Source organism: Zeugodacus cucurbitae, chromosome 5 (genome assembly GCF_028554725.1).
Source record: "Zeugodacus cucurbitae isolate PBARC_wt_2022May chromosome 5, idZeuCucr1.2, whole genome shotgun sequence".
NCBI lineage: Eukaryota > Metazoa > Arthropoda > Insecta > Diptera > Tephritidae > Zeugodacus > Zeugodacus cucurbitae.
The window spans coordinates 36,318,289-36,342,963 of record NC_071670.1 but is presented as its reverse complement, the minus strand read 5'-3'; the positions used below and the strand labels follow the sequence as shown (position 1 = coordinate 36,342,963).

At 35.7% G+C, this 24,675-nt stretch overlaps 3 protein-coding genes across 22 annotated transcripts in view; 1 reads left to right on the top strand and 2 right to left on the bottom strand.

Moving 5' to 3' along the window:
- The window catches only part of Klhl21_3 (Kelch-like protein 21), a 28,303-nt gene extending 7,027 nt beyond the window's left edge, over positions 1 to 21,276 (top strand). For 8 of the 9 annotated variants that reach the window (XM_054231137.1, XM_054231143.1, XM_054231140.1 and 5 more), the window contains 6 exons: positions 10,351 to 10,408; positions 12,118 to 12,393; positions 12,508 to 12,820; positions 12,920 to 13,070; positions 19,767 to 19,883; positions 20,977 to 21,276. In XM_054231137.1, coding sequence (XP_054087112.1) covers positions 10,385 to 10,408; positions 12,118 to 12,393; positions 12,508 to 12,820; positions 12,920 to 13,070; positions 19,767 to 19,883; positions 20,977 to 21,094 — 999 coding nt within the window. In that variant the 5' untranslated portion in view covers positions 10,351 to 10,384 and the 3' untranslated portion in view covers positions 21,095 to 21,276. Of the gene's footprint in view, positions 1 to 10,350; positions 10,409 to 12,117; positions 12,394 to 12,507; positions 12,821 to 12,919; positions 13,071 to 13,197; positions 13,367 to 19,766; positions 19,884 to 20,976 lie in introns of those variants that run through there. The other variant, XM_054231144.1, reaches the window with a different exon arrangement.
- Positions 16,299 to 18,780, bottom strand: LOC105215469 (uncharacterized). Of its 12 annotated transcripts, none has more exons than XM_029042406.2 (3): positions 18,598 to 18,780; positions 18,234 to 18,356; positions 16,299 to 18,174 (listed from the first exon to the last, which is right to left on the bottom strand). In XM_029042406.2, the coding sequence occupies exons 1-3, from the start codon at positions 18,644 to 18,646 to the stop codon at positions 16,343 to 16,345; spliced, it is 2,004 nt and encodes a 667-aa protein (XP_028898239.2). In that variant the 5' UTR covers positions 18,647 to 18,780; the 3' UTR covers positions 16,299 to 16,342. The 12 variants fall into 12 exon arrangements, with proteins under 12 accessions (XP_028898239.2, XP_028898241.2, XP_011187699.2 ...); XM_029042408.2 differs by having other exon boundaries at positions 16,299 to 18,144; XM_011189397.3 differs by having other exon boundaries at positions 18,234 to 18,360; positions 18,605 to 18,780.
- Positions 21,277 to 21,550: 274 nt separating the features above from the next.
- LOC105215506 (uncharacterized) lies at positions 21,551 to 23,522 on the bottom strand. The gene has a single exon (XM_011189449.3). It carries the CDS (start codon positions 23,184 to 23,186, stop codon positions 21,876 to 21,878), a length of 1,311 nt encoding a protein of 436 aa, XP_011187751.2. The 5' UTR covers positions 23,187 to 23,522; the 3' UTR covers positions 21,551 to 21,875.
- Positions 23,523 to 24,675: the final 1,153 nt, after the last annotated feature.

Sequence of the window (24,675 nt, the reverse complement as noted above, 5' to 3'; positions counted from 1 at the left end):
GTCCCAGAATTACTTGTAATGACTTAAACACTTCACATTATACTAATGAACGCTAATTAGTCACAAGATTCCTTCGATTTTTTTCTGTTCACAAGTAGCTTTGTTCCGAATTTCACACCGCTCTGCAATCTATACAAGAATGGTGGTGCTTCCATACCAACCAACAATAACGGGTAATTTAACCACCAGCAATATACACATGCACCCATCGAGTGCTCATTCATTAGAAACAAAGCTTATTTTCAAGCTTCACTTAACACCGTTTTCCGATTGTAATTAGAAGAAAGCTATGAGTAAAAGCGAGCACCTCGAAGCGGTAGGCCACAGTCCCTGCGGTAATGGAAAGTTCATCTTTCGCAATCTTCCTCACAATTTCCACGTTTACAATGGATATCCTAGCACAGCTTCGTACATATAAACGAGTCTGTATAACGGTAAACCACAAATCCCACAAGAAGGGCTGACGGCGGCTTTGGCACCGTTGGCTGCTGGTAGATATTCCAATTACGTGTAAATGCATTGTTTACCAGACGTTTGCGAAATGCTTGCATAACAAAGCAACGAAAAGGAGATTTGTAGATGTACTAGAGCCTAGTAGATAGAGTGCAGTGAGGAGTACCTACTGATTGGCAGCTTAGAACAAAGAGAGTGTTGGGGGTGTAGGTAATACAAGAAGGTGACTTTGTGGCAACGCTAACTTTAATTGAGATCGAAATTAATCTTGGTGTATTTATAGATATACATTTATAAATAAGTAAGAGATACATACATATCCATATATGTAAGTCGGCTAACTAGGGTGTTTCTGAAATGTTTATATTGAAAAAAAAATCTGTGTTGTTGCTGAGTGGTATGGCATAGTTTTATGTTTTGACGGTATTTGATAACCACTTCTCAGAAAAATAAGAAGGTATTCTATACTTCTAATCGCAGAGCAACCGCCGTCACTCAGGATCCGATCTCCTAATCTTGAAGGATAATGGATATCGCCACCCCTTAAACAGCTCATACATAACCACATCTTGCAAATATTCAACTTTTCAGGTTCCGTTGCCTCCTCTGGAAAATTTCGTGATATTTCAAAGATCTCGGCACTCTATCACTGGAATCATATTGTCGTCTGCCTCGTTTTTATGGCCTCGAAAAACGATGTCGATTAGATCCAAGTTTAGAAAATTATACAAATACAATGCTACATCAATATTTCTAACAATTCTCAACGATTTATCATTCGAATCTCTCCTTTTCAGCATATTTCGGTATATCCAATGTCATAGGATATCCAAGAGTCATATTACTTCCTGATTTCGATAGTTTATACTCAAGTCGAATGTAATTCTTCCAAGTCCTTATTTTATTTGAAGAATTGGAGCTGACTGTCAATACCAAATGAAATCAATTTCTTCTTTTTTCAACCTTTTGCTTAACCTCCTGCACCTCAAACTAGTACCAAAGAAGCATTTGCTAAGACTGACCATAAAAGGTTTATAAATATGCCACTGAAATGTCAAGCTTCAGTCTGTGCTTTCTTCCGCAAAAGTATACAACAAAGAATCGATGTGGCAACGCTGTTTAAATGAAAACATATCAAAAATTCGAACATCGAAGCAAGATACACTCTCAAACATAGCTTAATGTTCACCTGCGGTAACTTTTATCACCACCCTCATACAAAATGAAACTTATTTGCAAACGCCCGAAAGGGATTTCGCAATTAATTTCATTGAAATGCCAGAAATGCGTCGAAAATATTTTATTAAATCGCGATGCCGCCGACAAACTAGGCACATAACAACATTAAAGACCGCCACGGGTCAGTCAACAACCGACAGCCGACAGCCAACAACTAATTGCTGCAATGCTGTAAATTAAAGTTTAATCAAGCACGCAAAATCGCGAAATTTTGCAAGAAATGCGCAATTTTCAATGCTACAACTAGCAAGCGTACATAATTTAGGCCCTTTGGCTCACTTTTTTATTTTTATTTTTGCTGTTGTTGTTGTTTATTTGTATTTTCTTGCACAAGCCACAACTCGTATTGTGACGCAAATAATTTTCAGCTCATAAACAAGAGGGCGGCCTACAGGCCTTTCTGCCAACCGCGACATGAGTAGCAAAAGCTAAAATCATTGCTGTTATTGTTGTTGTTGCTGCTTATATTATTGCCACTATTTTGGTTGTTGACTTAACGCCCCGAATGTCCTTGTAATTATAAATGCACAGCCGTCGGCTGAACTGCCACTACTGGCAGGCCGCAATTCGTAAACACAAACAGCAACAACAATGGTAAGACAACAGAAGAAGCCACAAAACAGCGCCACCGCCGCCACGGAAGAAGGCGAAACCCGATAAACTGCGTATGAGAATTGTTGCAAATCTTCAATATTACGATGCAGGCAATAAAATCGGACAGGCCCTCCGCCAAGCTACCATAGCGACAACAACAAAGAAACGAGAAATGAAGCAGGAGTCTACAAAACGGGTCTACGTGGAAGCAATAAGGAAGAATCGATAAACATTATCTCAGTAGTAAAAGGGGGCTGGTGTTGCGCGTAGCAAGACATTCAATTTAATGCGTCTTCGAGCCCTGCGGTGCGTGAAGATCGCAAGCCGTGATGGACTTGACATTCATGCCACATACGCTGCATCTGGCGACAACTTGCAGCAATTGGAGCAATAAATTGCAGGTTCTTGTGGGATTTCAGATTTCTTTTTGTTGTTGTGCTGTCCAGCTACGCATGTGTACAAGATGATTAGTTGTCTGATCGGTTTTGTTGCATGATTGCGGTTGAATGCCTTGCGTCTTGTAGAATGCGGCATTAAGAAGACACGCATATCTCGTACATAACTCGTGCATTTTGCGGATGGTCGCGTGCATTGATTGAAGTAATTAATCAACTTAAAATCTCTATGTAATGACAGTACATTACATTGCATTACGCACAGGTGTAGTGGAATTTTTTAGCTCATTCAAAGACATTGTAGCATTGGAAGAAGCTGCACGTGTACACAGTTTTGTTGGACTTAAACAGCTTGTGTGTTAGCTTAGCGGGTTTGAGCATAAAATATATTTCTTTTGAGCGTAATCACACAAGCAATTTTACTTGTCAGTTATTCTCCAAGACATCTTATTCTTCTAGTAGCATCTTCAAATTACTTCTCGCTTCTTTTGAGGAAAGGAAGTGAATGATAACTTTCAGAAAATTACGTAGAGCAGAATAAGGAATTTATTTAAAAAATACAGCTTTTAAATTTTATAAAAAGGTGGCAACAATTTAAAAAAATATATCCACCAGTACGCTTTCTAAGCTTTTTTGAATAGTTTTGAGTATCTCTAAATTATTACACCCATTTTTAACCATAGAAGTTTATTGTCATAAATTCTTTAATTTGAAATTTAAACAGATGGCAACACGCTTCGAGAAATATTTTCCGTTCTAAGCTGTTTTTAATCCCTTTCGTACTTCATACTTCTGTTATTTTACACTTTGTATTTTTTTCTTAAAATTTTTGAAACGGGTGGCAATTGTCTTACTGATTGGTTATAAATAATTTTCAGTAATACCAACAACAGTAATATTTTGAAGCATTTTCAATTTAAGTCTTCTCAACATGTTAAGCTTGATATTCCTTATAAACAATTCGTCATATTATATAATTAACTGATTACAAAAAACAAGTGGCAGCACTTTTAACTTGTTTTTAGCTGAGCACCCTTCGAAATTCTTTGGTTTGTTGTACAAATTACAATTAGTCGATCATCTGATATTTACTAATTCAAAAAATTAAATAGGTGGCCACCACCTGATTACAAAAAAAAATAGGTGGCAACACTTCTAATTTTTTTTTAGCTGAGTACTCTTCCAAATTCTTTGGTTTATTACACCAATTACAATTATTCGATTATCTGATTTTTACTAATTCAAAAAATTTAATAGGTGGCATCCCACGTCAACAAAATGTTCAACTCTTGGCCCTTTTACGGCTGATATTTTTTAAAATAAAACATAATTTTTATTTAAATACATTTCTTGTTAAAAAATATAAAAAAATAATTAAAATTTTTAACCATGTGGCATCCCACCACACTAAATATTTTTATCTTTAAGCTTTTTTAAACATTTTCATTATAATTGCTATATTTCAGCAAATTTTTTGGCTATTATTTTTTTAATTAAAAAATAAACATGTGGCAACCTTCTTGCGTTTTTTTTTTGTATTCAAGTATTTTAACCAAAAATCTCAAAATGCCTTTCCATTATGAAAAATAATTAAATTTAATTAGTTATCGAATATTTTTTTTACAATTATGGAATTAGACTTAAAAACCAGCTTTCAATAGAACCAACTAAAAAAGCTCCAATAAAAATCAATTAAAGTTCGAATCACAAGTGATCATTACTAACAGCATATGCTAAACCTTAGATCACGTTCTCGCCTCATAAGTAACATTTTCGCTTACTATAAGTGGGTTTGCCCAATTAGTCTAAGTATTTTAAAGCAGTTTTTTGCTGTCATTCCTTGAGCTACGCATGCGCAAGGCATACACAATTCAAACCGCACACAATTGATATGCTGTGAGGGAAAAAATTCAAGTCATGTTCATCATACAAAAAAGTGGGCTCAATGTCTTGTGCTGCAAAATAAATAGGCCCGTTTGTTAATGGCACGAGTTTATGAAGGGTGAGCTTATTAAACAACGACGAAAGAGCAAACGAAACGAAATAGCCACAAATGAAGCACAAATTATTATTAAGTGTCTTTTATGCTGATTGGGTGTTATGAAGTGTCTTGTCAACATTTCAAAATGTGTAACAACAATATCTAGTCTAATTAAATATGTATAAATGGGTATTGAAGATGATAAACGGCTTCTTTACGAAGCTACTCTGTGCGCTTTGTGCTCAGCTCTTTAACAACAGTTTCACATGTTAAAACAACAAAAACAGTAAACAATTGAATATGTGGCTAAGCCAACAAAGTGGTATAACTTCTATCTATTCAATATGTGTTTGATTTATGTCAGTTTTTATTTCGAGTTGACACTCCCTAAATGTTATTTATTAATATAAGACAGCTAACGGTGTTCATATAGACCTAATTTATGCCATAACACAATCATTCATTAGTTATATATTATATATATATCATGCTGAAGTTAAATTAATTTTTTTTGTTCTATTCCTGTAATCCTAGACCTTTTCATACTCAACATATCAAGCTTTAGTTGAAATATACCTCATGTTGGTATTTCCGTTTGCCATTCGATCTACTGCCCCACACATTTCTTGTGGTTCCTCACGTTTTATAGGTATTTTATTATATCTGAAGTGAAAATTCGCAAAGCAAAGAAGTCGCTAAAAACCGCAAACGCACTTTTAAATGACGATACTCAAGTACTCAAGTAACTTATGGTGTTTATATGTTTGGTATCCCTAAAGAATTTAAATGATTCAGTGAGTAATTGCCACAATGCCATTCTTCGAAATATTGTATGCCTCAATAACAAAGCGCCAACTAAAAATATACACATATGAGTGGTTGTCATCACGTTTTGATATATGTATATAGGATTGAGTGATGAGGTGAATTCATACAGTGATGTGGTGGATATGGTGTACCAGTGTTGTGCACATGAGGATCAGTGATGAGAATGTTTTATGTTGAAGCTCATTTCTTCTTCTTCTTGACTGGCGTAGACACCGCTTACGCGGTTATAGCCGAGTCTGGCAGTTTGGCGCCAATTGGTTATACCAAGCGAAGCCAGGTCCCTCTCCACCTGGTCCTTCCATCGGAGTGGAGGTCTCCCTCTTCCTCGGCTTCCACCAGCGGGTACTGCATCGAATACTTTCAGAGCTGGAGCACTTTTATCCATTCGAACAACATGACCTAGCCAGCGTAGCCGCTGTTTTTTTATTCGCTGAACTATGTCTATGTCATCGAACAACACATACACATACATCATTCCATCTTCTGCGGTATTCGCCGTTGCCAATGTTCTGAGGACCATAAATCTTCCGCAAAACCTTTCTCTCGAAAGCTCCTAGTGCCGTCTCATCGGATGTTGACATCGTCCACGCTTTTGCACCACAAAGTAGGACGGGAATGATGAGGGACTTGTAGAGTTTAGTTTTTGTTCGTCGAGAGAGGACTTTACTTTTCAATTGCCTACTTAGTCCATAGTAACACCTGTTGGCAAGAGTGATTCTGCGTTGGATTTCCAGGCTGACATTGTTATTGCTGTTAATGATGGTTCCCAGGTAGATGAAATTATCTACAACTTCAAAGTTATGACTGTCAACAGTGACGTGGGAGCCAAGACGCGAATGCGCTGACTGTTTGTTTGATGACAGGAGATATTTCGTCTTGTCCTCGTTCACCACCAGACCCATACGCTTCGCTTCTTTATCTAGTCTGGAAAACGCAGGCGCGGGTGTTGTTTCCAATGATGTCGATATCATCGGCGTACGCCAGTAGCTGTACACTCTTATAGAAGATTGTACCTTCTCTATTTAGCTCTGCATCTCGTATTATTTTCTCCAGCATCAGTTTAAAGAAATCACACGAGAGTGAGTCCCCTTGTCTGAAACCTCGTCTGGTATCGAACAGCTCGGAGAGGTCCTTCCCGATCCTGACGGAGCTTTTGGTGTTGCTCAACGTCAGCTTACACAGCCGTATTAGTTCGTGCTGTCCTTTTCGTGCTGTAGAAAGCAGCTTTAAAGTCGACAAAGAGATGGTGTGTGTCGATCCTATTTTCACGGCAAATTGTGCTCATTTAGCCAAAAATAAAACACGAATATCAGTAATGGTTTTTTCAATATTGAAAAGTCTATATCAAAAAATATCTCACTCCACTTCTATACGCGAATTGCTAGTAAAGACGAACTTTTATCAAGGATAGTATGGTCACCTATTATATTTTGAACTCTATCTTGTTCAACACTCATTCTTCGAGCAATACTTTATGACGCTAACCAATGCGTCCGACATCAATATATTCTTTGTATAGTACAAGAACATTTTTTCATCCATAGCTATTAATTTAATATTTGGAATAGGTCACTTACAAAGCTCACGTGAGATCTTTCCTTTTTTTCTTATGATCTGAGATTACATTGTAAAGACATGCGCAAACACAGATGTTGGAGGGATAACATTCCTTTACTTATTCATATCAAAGACTACCAATTTACAATATTTTACGCCATAATATTAGTTGCCATACTTTTAAACAAGTTAATTTATAAAAGCATTTTTATTTAAGGTTTAAAAAAGAGTTGCCATATTTTTATCAATGCAATAAATTCGAATATATTTATTACATAATTAAAATTTAATTAATATAAGTTATATGAGAAATCTTTGTCCGCCTTCAAATTTGCTATAAATACATAACACCTGACACATATGTAATATACCATACATACTTATGTAATCAAGAATATATAGTGACTATGACACTCTTAATTACACGCCCGCTTAAATTAGTTATGGCCATAAAACGTGTTTCAAACAGCTAGAATTCACTATTTTATGCAAATTCTTTGAAATATTTCGCCACAGTTCTGCCTGGCGTTTTATTTAGCCGGCTTGCCATTGTGAAACATAAAATACTAAATTCGAACTTGATTAATAATAATAAACATTTTCGAAATATTTACGTTCGTAGTACGAGTACGATGAACTTACGTTGCATAAATTAGTCACTCGTAAAAGTAAATTAGTGTCAGCGCTGAGATTCATTAACATACGACCTATTTTCGGCCCAAACGGGTAATGCGCATATTTATTTACTGGGTATAAAATGTGGCAAATTAATAAAAAAATTAAAAAATGTTAAATTATCTCATTTAGTTTTAATTATTAATAACATAATTTTGGTTTTAGTATGAACAACAGCTTACCTATGAATATTGATATTGTGTTTATGGGTGAAACACCCGCCTATAAAAATATTAAATATTGATCGATTAAGAATATTAGTCGAAATTTGCATAATAAATTGCACGGACAAAGTATTATTCGTTTTTTTAATGTTCAAAATTTTATTTTATATGACATTTTTGTAATAAAAAAAATTGACACTTGTGATGTTAATGTGAATTGAAGATAAAAAATTAACAAATGAACTAATGAAGGAGTGACGTCGTAAAGACAGATAGAATTAAATATTAGGTATTTTTCGATATATATTGGTCTACAACTTTGCTTCTGCCGTTTGCCAATAGATGTCTCTAGGGTCAAGCACTGGTCGATTAAATCGTTTTATATCGATCATGGACATCTGTGTCAACATTAACCCAACAAAATATTTGTAGAGATCTGTTTGCATCCCAAACTTATTCTCAACTGAAAATGTCACTTTTTGAGCCGAATTCTCGACATTTGCGGGGAATTAAATTTACAAAAAAAAAACGGCGGAAGCAAAGTTGTAGGCCAATATTGTTTTTATTTTTTTTCGAAGATCAAACATTGACTCTGCATAGAATCTGTGATATAAGCTGGCGAATTAGTTTTACATGTATACCACTAGCAGACCACTCCGGCTTCGCACGGATTTAAACAAACATTTCAAAAGTTATAAGTTAGAGGTTTTGAAATTTTGTTCAGCAAGCAGCTGCGAGCGCCCGTTCCTCGACTTTCTGGAACGCGATTGCGATGCGAAGAGAATTACTTGCAAGACGATTTTCAGTTTCAGATTAAGATTCTCCATCACGGAGTCTTTTTGATACCCTCACCTGGGAACTATTTCCAGAAAGTTGAGATTCTAGCAATAAATATAGCCCATGTTACTCGGGGTGAATGTAGCTTTCCAATGGTGAAAGAATTTTGAAATCGGGACTGTCGTTTTTTAGTTTATTCAATACAAACATATAATACATACAAATCTTTCCTCTTTATAATAGTAGTATAGATTGTATTAAGAAGGTAATTTTGATTTTATATATATTTTGGATTTATTAGCAGTAGCTATATCCTGTAATTAATAATATTTTTTTAAGTCCTTTTTTCGGACTTCGAATCCAAATATTTCGATTTTGGAGGCTTTGGAGACTTCGAAAATCGGAGAATACATTTTTTTTACTTATGACTCAATATCGCGGAAAAAAATAGTTGGGTCCAATACCCAGCCGATTGTTGTCCAGTGTTACGAACAACATTTTACTCAAACTTGGAATACATATACAAAAGTAACTCCCAATTTTTGACAAAATATTGAATATCTAAGCACAGTATTCAAATCAATAACATTTTGTTAAATTATTTATAATATTTACGTAATAACTAGAATATTGATGTCGAATAAATAGCTGTTCAATTAATTCTAAACCGGTTCACCTTTCTTTCTAAACCAAATTAGCAATCTAATAAATATACAAAATTAAATTTAATGCGCATTCTACGCAGCATGCTTTCTTTTAGATTATTAACCTTTGAATTATTAAAAATAGTTAAAAATAGTAAAATATTTGCTTAAGAAACGCATAACCATGTCAATGACTTTGCATTCGTATTTCCGAGGGAAGCATAAACAGATGTTCTTATTTAAAAAAAAATTAGAAGAAATGTTTTTGTAAAATATCATAATTCTATTTTACGCGAAGAAATTGGAAGAACGTCTTTAATTCACAAAAAAATAATATTATTTGTATTTTTATGTCTTAAGTTTCCATAATGTAATTTGCTTGTTAATAAATTATAAATAATAACATGTCATTACAATCGATTTATATCATCTCAGCAATTTGCTCATTAGCGTAAGATAACTTTTGGGTAAATACGAGGAATATTATATGTACTTACAAGCAGTCGTAGTTTCATAAATACGAGTATATGAGACCTCAAAAACATGTCGTCCTTGCAATTGATTGAGACATAATTGCTGCACCGCTTCTGGTCTTAATTCACCACTGTCTTTATCATTGCCAGCGCTGCTTTAGTATTTAACTACTGTTTAAATTCAATAAAAAAGGGCAAAGTCCTGCCCTTAATATAGAAAAGTAGTTGTTTTGCATTCGTTAATCTTGTAGAGGCGCGAATCGAAGAAATCATTTCTATAAATCAAATGGACCAATATACTTAATTGGGTAGAGCTAGGATAGCAAAAGATTGTACCACTTTAATGAGTGGTGAATCGAAAAGAAAATTGGTATAAATGTATAAGACTGGTATAATTATGAAAGGGTAGAAAACCAAAGGTTATACCACTTCAATGAGGCATTCGAAAACGTTCTTGTATTGTATTTAACGGAATAATTTCTTTTGAAAGCTCAAAAGTAGCGTTATTATATTTTACTTCTAAATTTACATTTTTACTGTTACTTATATAATTTTTCTCTTTAATTCTAGTTCATACACTTATATAACTAAATAATTACACATTATGAAGTCTCTACTGTTCGCACTGGTAAGTTTTACAGCCCTATATATCATAATCATACCAAAACATAACATACCATTTAATAATTTTCGAAATTGAATAGAAACACAAGAAACATCGTTGAATATTATACATATATTTACTGATATTTGTACTCATAAAGGCTTTCGACTTTGGTTTACCCTTCTATAATAATTTTTACTGTCAAAAACAATACTGGATTGCGACACTTTTTTCTAAGTCTAGGTTCAACAGAAGTGTTTTGTGTATCGTATATCTATTAATATTAAAATTTTATCTACTTGCTGAAGTAGTTGTAGATTATCACTTTCATGTGATAGACATCTATCTTGAAAATAAAGTATTAGGTTGTCAAATATCTCCTTTCCGCTTTTTTGCTCTTTATTCAATGATTTATAAAAATTACAATGATCGGATTTAGTTCAAATATTTGCCGTTTCGTTCGATAATCTGTTTTCATCTGGACGGCAATTTCATAAAACCCCCTCGTAGAAACCCACCTGCTTCTAGCGGTCCAGTTGTTCGCAGTAGATGGTAGAATTAAGCGTCTGGCCATATGGGAGCAGCTCATAGTAGATGATTCCCTTCCAATCCCACCAAACACACAGCAAAACATTCCTGGCCGTCAATCCCGGCTTGGACACTGTTTGGAACGATTCAGCGGTCTTCGACCACGACCGTTTTCGGTTGGTATTGTCGTATGTGATTCATTTTTCGGCGCCATTCACCATCCGTTTCAAAAATGGGTCGAGTTCGTTCAGCAGCATATCGCAGGCGTCCAGAAGCTTATTTTCCTTCAAATCATGCGGCACCCAAACATCAACATTTTTTGTGTATCCAGCCTTCTGCAGATGGTTTAAAATGGTTTGGTGACTAACTCCCATCTCCTCGGTGATGTCACGAGATGCCACATGCCGGTCTAACTCGTTGTTTTCAGTGATTTGATCAGGTCTTCCGCCGGCTGGCTTATCCATGGTGTCCTTTTCAAACGCTCTGAATCGTCGAAAACATTCCTCCACAGTCCGAAGTGATAGAGTACTATCCCCCAAAACACCATTAATCTCACGGAACGTTTCTCTAGCGGATTTGCCTTCAACGAAGGAAAACTTTAAAATAGCGCGAATTTCGGCGTTAGTGAACTCCATGTTTGCTCGACTATAACTAATCATGCATAGCGTCGTTTTGTAGGTTATGTCAAGATCTCTCTAATATGTATAGTATTGCCAGATTCGAGCTCTGTAGCGCTTTATACATATTCAAAAGACAAAAAGACAACCTAATATTGGAACGAATAACATAATTTAGCCAGATAGCGATCTTCAATCAAAGACTTTACTCACCTAAACTGATTTTCCTTTTACTCGACTATTAAGATATTCATTATCCATGTAACTCAATGGGTTCCTATTTGTTCCTTTAAAAACTATCAAAACGACCCGTTCTAAAATGACATAGACTTGATATGTTATTCGTTAGGGAAGGTCGAATTCTCTAGAATACAATGAAAGATCGGATCATGTAGTGTCCGGCAATCTCAATCAAATCAACAAGCATGCATTTTCTGACAGTTAGGTATATCTACATTTTGAACCAGTATTAGGAAGCGCATGCCGTGTTCTGCTTTTAGGGCTTAAAGTTTTTTGTGACACTTCCCTGCGTACAACCTCTCATTATGTTATGTGTTAAGTAATAAAGGAATTATCCCACTTTTGTAGGCTGCGATTTGCAGTTGGTGCATAAACACCGTGCAAGGTCATGGACGCCTTATGGATCCACCTGCACGAAATGCCATGTGGCGTTTCGGCTTTCCAAATCCCGTAAATTATAATGATAACGAACTGTTTTGCGGTGGATACGCGGTGCAATGGGAGCAGAATTCCGGTCAATGTGGCGTCTGTGGAGATGCGTATCACGTGAAGACACCACGACCACATGAGGCGGGTGGTGAATTTGCAAAGGGCATCATATCACGATACTACGCAGCTGGACAGGTGAGTGTTTGAAGAATCATTTGAACTACACTAAACAGATGGAATAAACAAAACTGTTGCTGGATAGTTCCATAAATTTGGTTTTTAGATCGCTAATTAATTTTATATTTCCAGGAAATCGATGTTGAGGTTGAACTCACCGCCAATCACTATGGTCGTTTCGAAATGTTCCTCTGCCCAAATAATAATCCACGACGTGAGGCCTCACAAGCGTGCTTCGATCGTTATCCACTGTACATTTCCGGTAGTCGGGAACATCGCTTCCTGATACCACGTGACGCACCCAAAAAGGAGATCTTCCGCTATCGTGTACGTCTGCCACCTTACGTTACATGTACTCAGTGTGTGCTGCAATGGACCTACTACACAGCCAACATGTGGGGCACTTGCTCCAATGGCACTGAGGCGGTGGGCTGCGGCAAGGCGGGTATGTACATTGATTATAAGCACTTTGGAGCGTTCTTTTGCAACTCGCTTACGAAACATTTCTATCACATTGTAAATTAATTTCATTGTTTTTTCACAGAAACCTTCCGTAACTGCGCCGATATTGCCATTGTCTCCAACACCGGTGGCGGTGTTCCACCAATCTTTGTGAATAACAAATCTCCATATCTGCTCTACTACAGAGATTATCGTGCGCCAGATGATAACAATGTCTTCCCACTTATTGTGCGGTAAGTTTTTGTTGTGACTGTATGTGCATTTCTCTGTGTGTGTGTGAGTGTATGTGTTGTAAGGAGTGCCTTAAAATCAATTTGAAAACGTGTTGCTTTAATTTGTATATTTGCTTTGCTTTTCTAGCAACAACACAAGGGCTTAAACTGCGCGCGTAATGAGCCTGCTTTTATTTTTCGCTTTATACTGTTGCTTCAAATGCTTTTTGCTGCTTTATTCTTTTAATTTTTTAGCATTAAATTTATTTAGAAGGTAGGCAATTATCGAAAAATTAATTTACTCTAAGTAAACACTGCTTAAGCTTACTTGAAAGCAGTCTTTTTGCTTCCCTTATTCATTTATTTTTATTATTCAAACAAAATATTTTTTTTTGGTTTCGGCATTATTTTTGTTATAAAAATGAAATTTAACTACATTTTAGTGCTTACATAATTAAGCTTTTGCATTCCAACTATTAAATATTAAACTTTTTAATAAAACACAATTGTATAAATACACAAAAACAAATGTATTATTGTTGTTTTATTTTAGTATAAATAAATCATTGGTGTTGGCATACATTTCTTAAATAAATTCAACTTTCATTTCATACAAAATTTTCATTTCATTATATACCAAAATATGAAACTGTAAATTTGTAAATTTATAAATCATAACTTTATTAAGAAAATTAAGCTAAATTTTTTTATAAAATTTCTAAAATGTATACAGTCAAACCTAGTTAACTGACTCATACTGCTATTTCCTTTGCACATCCTTATGCGTTTTTTTAATAATATTTCAAAATAAATATATATATATTTTTTTGATTTTAAATATATGAAATAACATTTTCATCTATTTAAAATTGAACAATATATAAAAACAAAATAATGCTCTAATTACTTTTTAATAATTCTGCTAACAAAACATTATACTAAAAAGAAGGAGGTTCGTGATTTTTAGTAACAAATTATAAAAAAATGTAATAAAATAATTAAAAATATTTTTAATACTAAGGTGGTTTTGAACCTCTACGAAAAGTATTTGATATTTACTTTATAAAAAAATCCCTTTTTAAACTTTTATAAAAATTATTTTATATTTATAATATGAACTATTCAATTTGTAATCTAAGGAACAAGTTGTCGAAGCAAATATATGCTTTCTAGTGGTTACCTCCTAAACATGCTAAATTCCTCAAAAGCGTCTTTAAACACCGACATTCACAAACATTTTTACCAAAACCAAAATTGAATGAAGTCATTGGACTACAAGTATATTATTCTTGGCTTCCAATTCTCAAAATACGCTATAATAAAATTTGAAAAATTTAAAGAATTTCTTTTTGAATTACAGTTGTTGTTTTTTTTTTTTTGTTTTTTGAAAATGAAAATAGTTTTCCCCCATTTTCCATTCAAAATCTTTGGCAGCTTTCAGGAATTTCCCCTTGTATAATTTTAGAAAATATATTTATAAACACATTTCATTATTGAAATTATTAAATTTTCAGGAGTTAAAGAGTTATACATAGTTATCTTCGATTCGCCAAATCTGTCAGGCAGACCAAACCATATAAACCTTGCTTCCAATCTCCATTTATCACATTATCTCCATACGTTTTCACAATGCTTCTAAATACGAAGATTAGGTTTATAGTTATCTAAATTAATTGCCTTAATAGTTATATATTCCATCCGATGTTTAAAAATAAAACTCTACCCGACTGTTTTAACATAGCAGTGTCAATAATTAGCTATTAACTATGTTATAGCGTTTTTAGACAGGAGCTAATTGAGCAATTAACCGGCCTCTGCTCGATTAAGACGTTTATTAAGATCGGTTTACCATACAAAATAAAATCTACATTTATTTTTAATTGAATTTTAATTGACTTGAAAATCAAATGCAACTCTTCTACAAAGACGTACGATACGATATACGTTCTTTGTCTGCGACTGGCTGAATTTTTTGATAAAAAAAGTTACAGTAGATGTCGCTGTTAAGAATACCAATCAGCTTACCAACTTACCAACTTCTTATGAAAAGCAAAAACAAAAATGTATAAAAGCTGATCAGTTATCGAGTAGCCGGCAGTGTGAAGGGCAAAAATTGGTTTCTCAATCAAAATTTTAATTGATCAATTAATTTGGTTGTGTGAAAAGGCTATTAGATCGATTTATCGTACAAAATAAAAATCTCATAAATTTTTTATCGCGTTGTAAACGCATTGCATCTCTGTCGTTAGCAGTAATGCAATTTCATGGTGGCTGAAGCTGTCGTCAATTTGAAATGGCGCCTTGAAACAGATCTTACAAAATGTTTTCTTACAATCCCAAAGAATTTTAAGAATAGCAGAGGAGTAGTGACTAAGATGGCGATATTAAAAATACAAAAATTAAAAATGTTTCATCATAGTGTTGTTGAAATCTTTAACTATCATTTACAAGAGTGGTTACTTAAATCTAATATTAATTATATTTTATGAAATCTGCTATCAATTAAAAAATATTTTATGCTTTTAACTCATGATTTAACATTAACCGATTTGAAGAAATTTCCTCATACTTTGTTGCATAGTGTCCATTTCTTGTCTGATTTTTTGCTCATTACGCATGCACATATATCATTCCTAAATAAGCCTGAAATTATGCAACGAATTGTGGCAGTGGCGCCATCTGTTAGCTCAGTTCGCTGTTATTATAGAAAATGAGGTTAAAAACTTGGCTAAATCTGTTGTAGGTAATGACTTTACTAATGGTAGTTCCAAACAAAATTTAAATATTTGTAGCATTAGGGTGAGTTATAATATTGAACTGATATTTTTTGTACTTCTTTATTTTTTCCAACTTTTTTTATGTCCAGCCATTTCTCTATCATAACTAATTTCTAACCTGGAATAAAACGCCACTCTTTTTTTGTATAAAAAGAACTCATTACATTTTACTGCACAAATTTCGAAAATTCAATGAAATATTTTGACAAATAGTGTGATACAACCGAAAATCGTTGTAAAAGAAATTACAGAAATTAAAATCCTTCTCCTACGCATATCACAAAAAATTTCCGCTTCTGCAATTTCCTCTCCAATCAGAATTTTGAACTACATACATATATCTTGGCCGACCCGAATTATTTCGAAATACATATGTTTAAAAAATACGAACGAACGAGCGAACAAACGGTCACTAGCAATATAAATAAAAAATGCAATGGTACTACGAGAACGAGAGAGAAAGAGAGAGAGCTTATAAGCGCGCTTCACCATTACAGCCAGTTTAACTCAAGCAATTCAGCACCTAACATCCGGATATGTAATGGCCATGATGAGTAGAAGAAACACGGATATTTGTACGCTACCTACGAGTATCGTTTTGAAAATGTTATTCTTCGGATCCGGATTGCTCTCCGGTGACAGCGGGGTGTGATGACGACGTATACGTCGACGTTTACGTCCACGTAACGGTGCTTCACATAGACAAACATGCGCATGTGACGTGTTCACCGCTCTTTCCTCTAGAGTCGTGGGGATTTCAGCCTGAATGCGCGTTGTTGATTGTTGTTGTCCATTATAGAGTGCTTCATTTATGGTGCATTGTATCTCTTCGATCTGCAATGGCTCCTTCTCATACGTGTATGGTACACGCGCGCTGCGAGCGCTATCGCCAGCTTCCTTTGTTGGTGTCTTCGGAGCTGCCTCTGCAGCGTGCATGTCTTTCGGTAGCGACACAGTGCTTTCCAAACTACCAATGACACAAGGGGAGTAGAGGAAACTATTGAAGAAACAGGGGTCTTGTTCGAGCACATTGAATGGCACGAGTGTGCTTTTCGGCTTTAGGTAACGCATCAGCAAATCGGGATTCTCTTTGAGACGTTTAAACGAAGTACGCTTTAGTTCCGTACTATCTTTGTTGGAAGGTAGATAAAAGTGGTGACTAGCTTGCTCCTTCAGTTCCACAATAGTCTTGTGCTCCATACGAAACTCCTGCACAAGGCCGATGCATCGACGCACGCCCATGGAGAGGAATTCATTGCAGGCAAATTGAAAATTATCAGGGTGGCTGACATGCCACTTCGTTTCGAGCGTTGTAGCGAGCTTATTGAGTTCGTGCAACTTAATATCACCTTGTGAGACGGTGCGTTTCAAAGTGGCTTCTAATTTCTCGCCCAACGCCTTCAGTATGATAATCTCCTTCTCCAGTGTGGGCACATTTTTGAAGATCACATCCACTTGTTGCTTTTTCGGTTCCACATCCAGCGCTAGGACGGGCTTTGGTATAGCTATGGTAGTTGGTATGTTCACTACGGAATGGTCGTTTAGATTATGTAACGCTGACTTCACCACCGTCTCCTGACGTATAATCTCCTTCAACTGTGTCTTGAGTATTTCTTTGAAGAGTATAGAATCGTTCGGCTGCAGTTGACGATGCCGCTCATCTGTTTTCACCACATTTTTAATGGTGGCTATCTCTTCCGGCGCCATATTCTTCTTTCTACCCTCCAATAGGCAGCGGAAGTTCGAAGAAATTGTTGCGCTCATATTCAATGAGTCTGTTGTGGGCACTGCCATCAGTGGCGCAACCACAAAATCATCCGAAGAATCCTGTGACTCCCCTTGCTTCTCCATCTCGGAGTCTTCGAACTCATACTCGTTGTTGAGATGATCATTTAGTAAGCAATTGACATTTTCCGAACGCGCAGACACCTGTTTCAACGAGCATTCTTCCGAAGAAGTCTTCGAATTGCAAATACTACGCGCAGTTAGTATCTCTTTGACGCGCTTACAACTGAAAGCATTCATATCCAAATCCAATTCATTCAAATATGTCGCTTTGCTCTTAATTCTTCTGACAGATTTCTTCTCCGTTACGCGTTTGTTGAGATTTGTGTTCGGCGTTAACGGTTTTTTATTCGTACGTTGTGTTGTCATGCGTTGTTGTTGTTGCTGTTGTAGGCGTAGTGTACTCTTCGCTGCCGGTATTAGCGTACGACTTTTGCCGCCCAACAAGAAGTTCCCCTCATTGCTGGCGCTCTTCTTGACGCGACTCAAACGATCCCAAACGGTTTCCTTGTTGACCAGTCCTGGTGACCGCTCTGAGAGCGAACGAAAGGTTACTGCAGTTACTTGAAATCAGTACTAAGTTCGGGTGGTGGAAATCGTGGCTGACAAACGTCCTACTCACCTTTATGTAGACTCTTCAACTTGCGCCTCAAATCCTTGTTCTCATTTTCTTTTTCCATTTTCATCAATTGGCTCGTCTTGGCTTTATTCACCACGTTCGGCATTGTCCATTCGTTTAAATACTCTGTCTTTTGAAAAGAAAAATAAAGCTTGCGTTTATTTTATTGGAACGATTGTATTATTTTTAATATTTTTTCCAATTAATTGATTTAATATTTTTCAAAAATTTTGTTCTCTTTTTTTCATTTCACATTCACAATTTTTTAATCATGAACACTTTTCTAATGTCTACTTTCTGAAATCAAATTTTTTATGATATTTGTTTTTGAAAAAAGTTGGAAATTTGGAAAATTACTAATACTCACGTCTTACCGGTTTAGAATATATTTTGTTGTTTTCTGCGCGTGCAAACATCGTTTGATTTGGACTCAGAATTTTAGCGCGGTCAATTTGGGATAACTAAAAAAATTATCAATAAGAGTAAAAAAATAATAACAGATTTGAATAAAGAATAATGTCGTAGACATTCTAAAAATGAAAAAAAAAACTATTTTTGTTTTGATTTGTTTCTATCATGGTTGCCATTTACAATAAACAAATAATCAATATTTTTGTAAAGCATAAACATACATATATAAAAGCTTAGACTTCCGATACGGGTCGGCTTTAGTATAGAATCACCCAATTTCAGCATTGAAATGGGTATGGTTGAAAAGAGGAAAAACTATGGAAAACTATAAGTTTCCAGCGGCAAAAATTATATATATTCGTAATCTGGAGATCCTCCTCTATTCAACCATACCCATTTCAACCCTGAAATCGGGGGCTACTATACTAAAGTTTCCCTTCAGATACGTTTAAGTGGTGAGAAGAGGTAGTTAGCTTTAAATGGTGACTAAATGTTTATAAAACCGAAACTGATAGGACTTAATTCAAGACATTAAGACTACATAAGTATGGTTTTAAGCGACTAAAGTATTCATTATATGTACAATTGTGCTACTGGGGCATCCCAAGGAAACCTGACTCCTATATTATTCTAGGAAAGACAGTATTTTAACTAACCTTATGGAAACGACGAACTCCGCAGTCTAGATTCAGACAGACTAACTTAAAAATTTAAGTATTAAGTACCATTTTATTACCATTCTTACAAAATAACGGAATAACTAGGCACGAATTATCTGAACTTTAAATTTCTTCCGTCCGGTTAAATCGTGTTCTATGTTCTTCGAAGTAAAGGTAGTGATATAAAAGTCACTTTTACTAGTGTTATTTGGGAAGTACTTCTTAAAACATGGTCCCAACATTTCATTCCATTACCTCACCAGGTTTACTGTCTGAAATCATAATTGATTTATTCTTATTAGTTTCCAAACAACTGTAATAATAGGCCTTGAATGGAAGCCTTCAATGGTTAATAATAATTATTATTTTTGGTTATATATAACATATTTCCTTGTTAATTTTTTTTAATAAATAAATTGAAACTTCTAACTCATATAATTTGTATATTTCTTCTTCTTCTTTTCAGCGATCAGAAATGTATTGCCGCGCCAGCATTCCGCACCATACCCGGTATGGACAATTGGTGTGAAACGAACTGCTTGCGTTACCCACCCAACTGTCCAGAATCGGCATGTCATTGTCCGTAAGTGGAACTAAAAATTTTACTTTATTAACTTTAATCAAATACTAACACATTTTGAACTCTTTAAAAATCAAATTTCATTGATTTATTGATCTATAGTTTATCGATTGAATTTTAATTATTTTATTTCTAAAAATAGTATTTTCTCATTTGGTGGTTGGGACTTCGTAATTAAAATTAAATTGTTATTTAAACATCTTTATTTTTATTTATTTAATTTAATTCGCTGCGTTTTTGTTTTTAAGAAAATTCATTTATTAAGCTCCTCTTCTATATATAAAATTATCTTCTTAACATTAATTTCTCTAAATTCGTAATATGTTCCAGAACGTCACAAACCAAACTTCATAATCATGTTACGAGCTAAGATCTCGATACATATATGTACATACGTCCTTCCGTCAGAGCACACGAACCTCACTATAAAATTAATATACATATCTGAACTGCAATCGATACTTATAGCATCTAAGTAGTTGGTGTTGCAAATCGAAGATCATTATCGAAGAAAGATCGCATCAACTAAATGAACGATCAATTTTTCATAAAGTTAATACAATACTAGTGATTTGAAATCCTTAAAATCGGTTAAAGCTCACCGACAAGCCACATAACGCTCTTAGTTAATTGTGGCACCGACCACTTTCAAGAAAAAATACATATCTCACCAATTGCTTGACGGACTACTCGACTTCGAGCCTAATGTATTTCATAATATCTTCACTAAGTGCTATTGATATAGCTTCTGATATATGAGATGTTTCTTAAGTTAATCCGTGGCATCGTTCAACTTATACCAAATATGAGAATCTACAGCTCTCTGATTGATCTGAGATATGTTGTAGTTTTTATAGGCATTTAGTATGCTATTATTTAGTGCCAGGAAAGGACTAATCTCAACTTAACTTCCATAAACGAATTATGATAATTTTTGCTCCGAATTAATCGGTCATTATCTGATCTGAGGTTAGAACCTTGGTATAAGTTAATCTTTAATCTTTAATTTGTGTTTTATATTCTACTTTACTAACATTTTATATATACTAAACATAATTTTGTACATAATATTAAAAAATCTGTCTTGTAATTACAGTAAGGATTGTGTGGCGATTGGTGAGCTAGAGGGGCGCGAAGGTGCGGACACATATTGTATGGATGAATGTCTGAATCACGCTTCCGTGTGTCCAGTGGATAGATGCCGTTGCTTCTAAGGTAACACAAAGTTTTTCAAACACTGTCTGTAAGAGCATTGCTTGGACTGGTTATGCTCTGCAGCGAACAAAGTTCATAAGCGCTCAAGCTTGTGAAGAACGGATCAAAGCTGTGCTACAAATTCTGTGCCTTTTTTAAATATCTATGTATGTACGAAGTAATAAAATGTTTTTGGTAAAAATTGGCGAGAGATTTTCATTTCATAAGAGGATTTGAAGATAAGTTTATTCCTTTACGGATTATTCGATTTTTACCGAGTTTTAGGGAGGACTATAGCACAGTCAACTGTTGAAGTGCGGTCTTCCAAAGTGTCTTTGGAAACTTGTATTATCTATAACCTTCTATTCCAGGCGCGAGTCTTCTAAACTGTCGTTAAGTCGTTTAATCGCTCCAAATAAATTTTTACAGTTACTTTCTCACGAACCTTTATAAAAAAAATACATGTATACATTGGCTTAATGGTTTTTTTGTATTTTTATTGCAAACTAAAATTTTCATGAACTGTGTGCTACGGTACAATGGAAGTCAATTGGACTGAGTCTATTTGAAATGAACGATGACGGCATGCCTTGCTGAACACTTGTTGAGAAAATAGCACTAAATTCAATGTACTAACATTGTAACTTAGCACAATAAACCAGGATTGGTGGACAACTGCCAAACTGCGAAAGACTAGAGGTTGCATTTAGAAAGGAAGAAATGAAGATTTACGCCATTCAAACATAATGAACGCAGGCTACTTTCCAGGCACCACAATAGATACGCATTTACTTTTGTCGATTAATTTGATTCGGGGCTGCGATGTTCAAAAATGCTACGGAATTCCTCAACACTTAGCTCTACAGCCTTCTTGCCGGCGTCACGTAGAAACGGTTCCAATAATTTCACATAGGTCTGCACTTTGCGACGATCATCTGTTGCATTGCTACACTCTTCCGAAATTGCATTTCCCAACATAACTGAACTGGGATCCGGTAGTGGTTGCAACTCTAATGGATCGAGCGATTCGACACTTAACAGCACCTCACCGGGTTGCAGCTCAGCTTCGGAATTCGGTGGCGAAGCTTTGCTACGCAACTGGCTTATCGGTAAATCGGTGTCGTTCGATATGGCACGCAACGAATACTCATCCGTACCGACATCGCTATTGTCCTGCAGTGGCGGTGGCGCATTGCGTCGCAAGAACGCATCGAAACGATGACGCACGAGTAGCGCTACTTTGCGCCAACGTTGACGCGCACGTATACGTCGATCCTCATCGCTTTTGGACGACAAATCCGACATTTTGGGTTTGTCTAGCGCTCGACACGTATGCAAATCTTCTAAGGTCATCGTATGCCGCGGTATGTCGTTAAATGTCATCGACTGCATTTCGAAGCCACCAAAATCTCGCGTGTATTTGGTTTGTAATGCATCACGTTCGGTAAGTTTGCCATAGTCAAACGCATGCAAAGATTTACCTTCGGTGGCCTTACGATGACCATCCTTCTTCACTTTTCTAGCTAAATTGCGACTGGAACACGAATTACCGAATTGGAGGCGAGTTTTAAGTTTATCCTTCAATTCCTTGAGTTCCTGTTCCGCGCTAATTACGGTCTTCGTACTTGATTTACGTTGAGTTGTTGAGAGTTTTTGTATATTCATACGCGAACGATCATTGCCGTAACTGATGCGTTTATCCGAACGCGCTTTACGTTCTAACTCAATGCGCGATGACATACTGCCGACGGCGGCACCCGATGCCACAGCATCGAGACGCGACGAACAACGATCCACAAGCGCATTCATTTTCGAATACTCTTTGCCAAGCTCTTTGGCCTTGACCAAGGTTTCGACGCGTATCTCCTCGTTCGTACGCAAACGATCTACGGCCACACGTCGTCGTTTCCATTGCGATGATGTCTCTTTGATCTCTTCGATTTCGCGAAACAGTCGCTTCAAGCGCACCTGTCGCATTTTCATTTCAATCGTGCGATCGTTGAAATCTTTGATACGCTCGTATTCCTCCTTCAGACGCTGCAGCTGGCCATTCTTTTTACTTGTACTAACCATGCGTCGAAAAAATGGTGTCGACTTGATTTGATAAGACATCTTTGTGTTGCCAATCGTATACGTGTTTACCGCCTTTCGTTATTGAACCTTTCTTCGTTCTCCTTTAACAGCTTGCTCGTTTTTTCATAAATAAAAAATTTCTTAATTCTGATTGCAAAATTTTACATAAACAATAAATTTAGTTGACACTCATGAATTTTGGGTCGCTTCGGTTAGATTCGGTCGCTTCGTATGGTAAAGTCTCGGTTTACGCTAAATTTGTACACCAGACACTTTTTATTATGTTTTTCTGATTTCTAAAAAATATTCAGCTTCTTCTCAAAATGATAAGAAAAAAATATTAAAAATGAAATACAACCATATTGTCAAGGAAACAAAATACAATGCGGGGTAAATTTCAAGATTAACAACAAGTATTCTTCCCTTAAATGATTGCGAAGAAATTGTCAACATTGATTATTTTTGGAGACTAGGAAAGTTCCCCTTATACTACCTCTTGTAACAAGGAACAGGATAGCTTAGATTCTTATGTCTTACAACCAACAATTTCAATGGCCGTTAAATATCTCATGTAACCCAATCGGGAATCTTAGAACTTCTGGAGCCTTCGTTTTGCGAAATTAAAGATATTTTTAAATTTTCCGTTACATCCTAAGAAAGGTACTGAACTTCACCTATCTATATATACACTTTAGCATCACACGGTTCCTCATAATGATGACTTAACGACTTATGATTCCTCAAATGTAAATCTAGAATTCAACATTCGGTATTCGACGAAGTCGTGAATGGATTGCACTCATATTTAGTAGTATAGGTAGAGTAGGAATAGTAAAATCTAGGCTTGAGATTTTTTTGGCAAGCAATTTTATTAAGAAAATTCACAATTTGACTCATATACGAATATGGGATATAAAGTCCACTGGGAAAACGAAAATCATTATATATAGCAAATGGGGACTGTGATAACTCCGTACTCCACCTTAAATTAAATAAATCCCCGTTAGTCCATTATAAGAAAACAGTCCCACAGTCCAACAGCTGGCATAATCTTAGCTGAACTAACTGACTTTCTCCATACAGTGCGGTTACCAACTGATCCAAAGATATTAAACATGTATTCTTTCGAGTAAATTATGGTCTGCCACTGATCCATCGACCAGTTTCCATGCTCTTTTACCCATACATACAGCAGTTGTCTTATTCGTTGGCTCGAAAACGATCGTTTTGAAGGCCGTCGGCCGTTAAATCCTGCCCATTTGAGTCTCCGAAAATCGTTGATGTATCCACTTCCACTCCTATCGCATCACAAAGATCCTTTTTAATATCTGACTAGGATTTAAATCGATCCAGTAGACTAGACCGTCGGATGAGCCTTGTCTTGGGTGACCGTCAACTATCGGTCTCTTCCAAACCCTGTACATCCTATAAAGTCAACCAGAATGTTGATTAGATATATTGGAGCTTGGTGAAGTATTGGTCCCATTTTATCTAGTTTTGGCACCAGAGCATGGCTTATAAGAAAAAA

What these genes read in the sequence shown, in the direction of transcription:
- LOC105215469 (XM_029042406.2), bottom strand. Translation starts at nt 18,646, where the DNA reads ATGTTTGCACGCGCAGAAAACAACAAAATATATTCTAAACCGGTAAGA. An exon ending in ATATTCTAAACCGGTAAGAC is followed by an intron (nt 18,357 to 18,597) that starts GTGAGTATTAGT and finishes TTCAAAAGACAG; the next exon opens with AGTATTTAAACGAATGGACA. An exon ending in GTTGAAGAGTCTACATAAAG is followed by an intron (nt 18,175 to 18,233) that starts GTGAGTAGGACG and finishes ACTGATTTCAAG; the next exon opens with TAACTGCAGTAACCTTTCGT.
- LOC105215506 (XM_011189449.3), bottom strand. Translation starts at nt 23,186, where the DNA reads ATGTCTTATCAAATCAAGTCGACACCATTTTTTCGACGCATGGTTAGT.